General features: G+C 46.2%; 1 protein-coding gene across 1 annotated transcript; it reads left to right on the top strand.

The window, feature by feature from the left end:
• The first annotated feature begins 498 nt into the window (after positions 1–498).
• On the top strand, positions 499–2,825 carry LOC125404840 (antileukoproteinase). The gene is made up of 4 exons (XM_048440994.3): positions 499–658; positions 1,280–1,441; positions 1,909–2,058; positions 2,607–2,825. The coding sequence occupies exons 1-3, from the start codon at positions 535–537 to the stop codon at positions 2,055–2,057; spliced, it is 435 nt and encodes a 144-aa protein (XP_048296951.3). The 5' UTR covers positions 499–534; the 3' UTR covers position 2,058; positions 2,607–2,825.
• Positions 2,826–3,425: the final 600 nt, after the last annotated feature.

The following is a 3,425-nucleotide window of genomic DNA, read 5'->3' on the forward strand; positions in this document are numbered from 1 at the left end:
ACGTTTCAGTCTTGGAATAGGCACTGGGCAAACAGCGGTGCCAATAATTTGGCAGAGATAAATGTCGGTGGTTTGAGCCATGTGTCATCTGTATTTTGGGAAGAAATTTGCATTGAGCAATAGGTTCGAGTTTCAAAATCCCAGAAAGTCCAGGAATATGAAAAATAGAGGTGCATTGCACAGTCTCAGCTGAGAGTCCATGTCCTCAGCTTCAGGCCTCGGTGGCCCTTTTGTGACTCACACTTTCTGCTCTTCTCTACCAGTAAGGGCAACAGACTTTCAGATTTCACAATGCTCAAGGCTCAGATGGTCACCTGGAATGTCCCTGTGAGGACAACTTCAAAACAACTTTTTCCATTTTTAACTCTCTGGTAGTTCCTCTGCTGGCCTGCCTGAAACAGGGTGTTTACCATCTACTGCTGTAGTATCAAGACTTTTGTTCTTTGGCTAAGCTTCCTGACTATGCAATAGCAGCTGGGAGGGCCCAAATACACTCCGCTGGAGCCACACCCACTGGTAAAGATATAAATAGTGATGCTTGGGACTGGTCATTGGAGCCACTCTGCCTTCACCATGAAGTTCAACAGTATCTTCTCTTTCGTGGTGCTTCTTGCTCTGGGGATCCTGGCATCCTGGACCGTGGAAGGAGGCAAAAGTGGTGAGTAGGAGTCAGTTTGGTCTAAACTGCCCAGAGTGCAGGATGTGAGGGCTGCTGAGTGGTGTTGAGTGGGCTCTCTCTTCTGTAGAGTGTTGCCCAGATTCCTCTGGACCTCCGGGAGGCATCCATATCTGGCTGGGTTCTGAGGTGTCTATGAGGCTTCAAGGCACACAGAAGTTCTCTCTCTATTACTCAGCCATCCTGTCAGTTCAGGGCTCACTCTTATCTCTGTTTCTGTCCTTTAATCTTTGCATCTCTGCCTCTGGCTTTAATTCTCAATATCTCACATGTTTGTTCTCTCCATACTTACTTCTCTTTGTCTCCATTATTTCCTTTCTGTCTTTGCGTAATCTAGTTTAGCCCTGAGGCGGAAAAACTTGCCTGGGAAACCTGTGCCAGTCTGGGATCTCCTCAGTCTGCGATTTTTCCTGGTTACATGTCTTGCTTGACCAAGCCAGTCATTTTGTTTATTTGCTTTGTTTTTTTCCTTGGGATCAGTCAGATATTTCTCTTTGTAGTTGTGGGCTACTGGGATGAGGATCTATACCCTGGAAAGTGGTCTTTGTCTAGGAATTTTGATAGATATTTCATATTCTCCTAACTTCTTGACATTCTCTGTAGATGCTATCAAAAGTGGAGCCTGCCCTTCTAGAAAGCCTGTCAAGTGCCTTAGGAGGGAGAAACCAGAGTGTGATTCTGACTGGCAATGCCTGGGGGAAAAGAGGTGCTGCCAAGTTCGTTGTGGTTTCAAATGCATCGACCCTCTTCCCATCCGCAGACCAGGTGAGCCAGCAGAGGAACCTGGAGGAGAGGAATGAAATCAAGACCTAGCACTGAAGGGGTTGGGATTGAGTGAAGGGTCTGCCTAGAAATCCTTGTTTCTAAGAGCTGTTGAGTGCAACACATCAGTCAGTCAGTTAAGGCATCATGCTGCCATTGGCAGGGAAAACCACTTGTCTAAAGCAGACACTCTCTAATGGTTTTGGGAAAAAATCATCTGGGCATTCAGACAGCTTGATGCAAGCCATCAAGCCTTTCAGTACCACACAGCTGGTCACCTGCATTGGCCGGAGGCCAGATGTTAGAAAGGAACCAGATGCTGTTTCCGGGGACTTATCTGGGAGGAGGTGATTGAGGTGAAGGGTGAGTGGGGATGATCTTCCTTGTTTGGGCTGGAAAGGATGGGTAAAAGAAGCACAATGTGGTGCCTAAATCTTAACACATCTGACCTGTGGTTCTTCTGTTGCCAGTGAGGACGAAGCCTGGGAGATGCCCAAAGGTTCAAGGACGATGTTTGATGCTGAATCCTCCCAATAAGTGTGAGAGGGATGGCCAGTGTGAAGGCAACTATAAGTGCTGCCAAGGCATGTGTGGGAAAATCTGCGTTCTCCCACAGTGAGGTACGGAGTGGGCTGGGGTGGGTAGAGTGCGTCTCTCCTCAGCCCTTTCAGCTCCAGGCTCTGGAGGTCAAGGCTTTGAGCAGGGAGACTGTAATGAAGAGCTGTGTGGCTTGTCCTTTAAGGCACTTTCCCATGAATCTTAGGGAAAGACATAGGGTTGCCTGTGTCTTTGAGCCTCCTGCAGGCTGTCTGGGTAAGAGTCATGGATGAATGACTTTCTGAGTCTCTCTCTCTCTGTAGATCAGAAATCCTGAAGTTAAAAAGGTTTTGCAAGGCACTGTATACATTATTTGTTATCCAATTTGTTTACTTCATGGTGTCTGGGGTCAAAGCAGAAGGCAGAGATATAATTAGAGGATTGCTTAGTTCAATGCTCTGAGTTTTGAATTTCACAATGCAAATAAGACTCAAACTCATTCTGAAGTCCAAATCCTCTCAACTGCAGCCCCACTGTTTGATCTCTCTCAGCTGGCTTCCTTATGGAGGACCATATGGAAATGATTTGGTTGGTTCATATGTTGAAGGTCTTATCTTATTTTCTCTTGTAGTCTGATTCCTGACATTTGGAGACAGCTCTGGACTTGTGCTCTGTGTGGTCTGGAAACTTCTCTGCTCCCAGATTCCCCGACTCCCAGGCATGCGTCCTGTAGAGAGGGTTTGCTTCTGCCACCAACAGTTCTTTTTGATACACGCTCAGCATTCAGGAGGCTTTTTAGGAAATACCATTGGAGAGCAAATAAATAAACGCGTTTATTTCTTTAAGCACACCCTGGCTCTGTGATTCACTGAAGAGATGGGTGTGGTAAGGATCAATAAGGTTTGGGGATGAGGCTTCCTTCTGCATTCATGGAGGAGATGGATGAGGGTTCCGGGTTTGGGCAGTCTTGAACTTACACTATGAATCTGACAGTACCGACTCTGTAACGTTTGGAAAAGTGATTTTTACCTCCTAAATATCATGATTTTAACCTCCAAAGTGGCAAGAGAAATAAACCATTTTCTTACAATGTATAGGACATCAGAAGGCGAATAAGGGTACAAAGTGTGTGTGATATGCAGAGGGCACAGAAGTGTGCAAACCGTGTGTAATATGCAGAGGGTTCAGAGGGGTGAAAAGTGTGTGTACTTAGCAGCAGTTCTTGACCAGAGCACATTCACACATCACGGCTACTTTCTGCCTCCTGGTGTTATTAAAAATTATAATGTGGTATTATGCGTGTGCACCTGTATGTGCATTTGGAGGACCGAGCAGGACATCATCTGTCTTCCTCTGTTTCTGTTAATCACCTTGATCAGAGTCTCTTTATTGAACCAAAAACTCACCAATTAGGCTAAGGCTGCTGGCCAAGGAGCACTGAGGACCTGCC

The sequence above is a fragment of the Myodes glareolus genome, chromosome 10 (genome assembly GCF_982192425.1).
Source record: "Myodes glareolus chromosome 10, mMyoGla1.1, whole genome shotgun sequence".
Taxonomy (NCBI): domain Eukaryota; kingdom Metazoa; phylum Chordata; class Mammalia; order Rodentia; family Cricetidae; genus Myodes; species Myodes glareolus.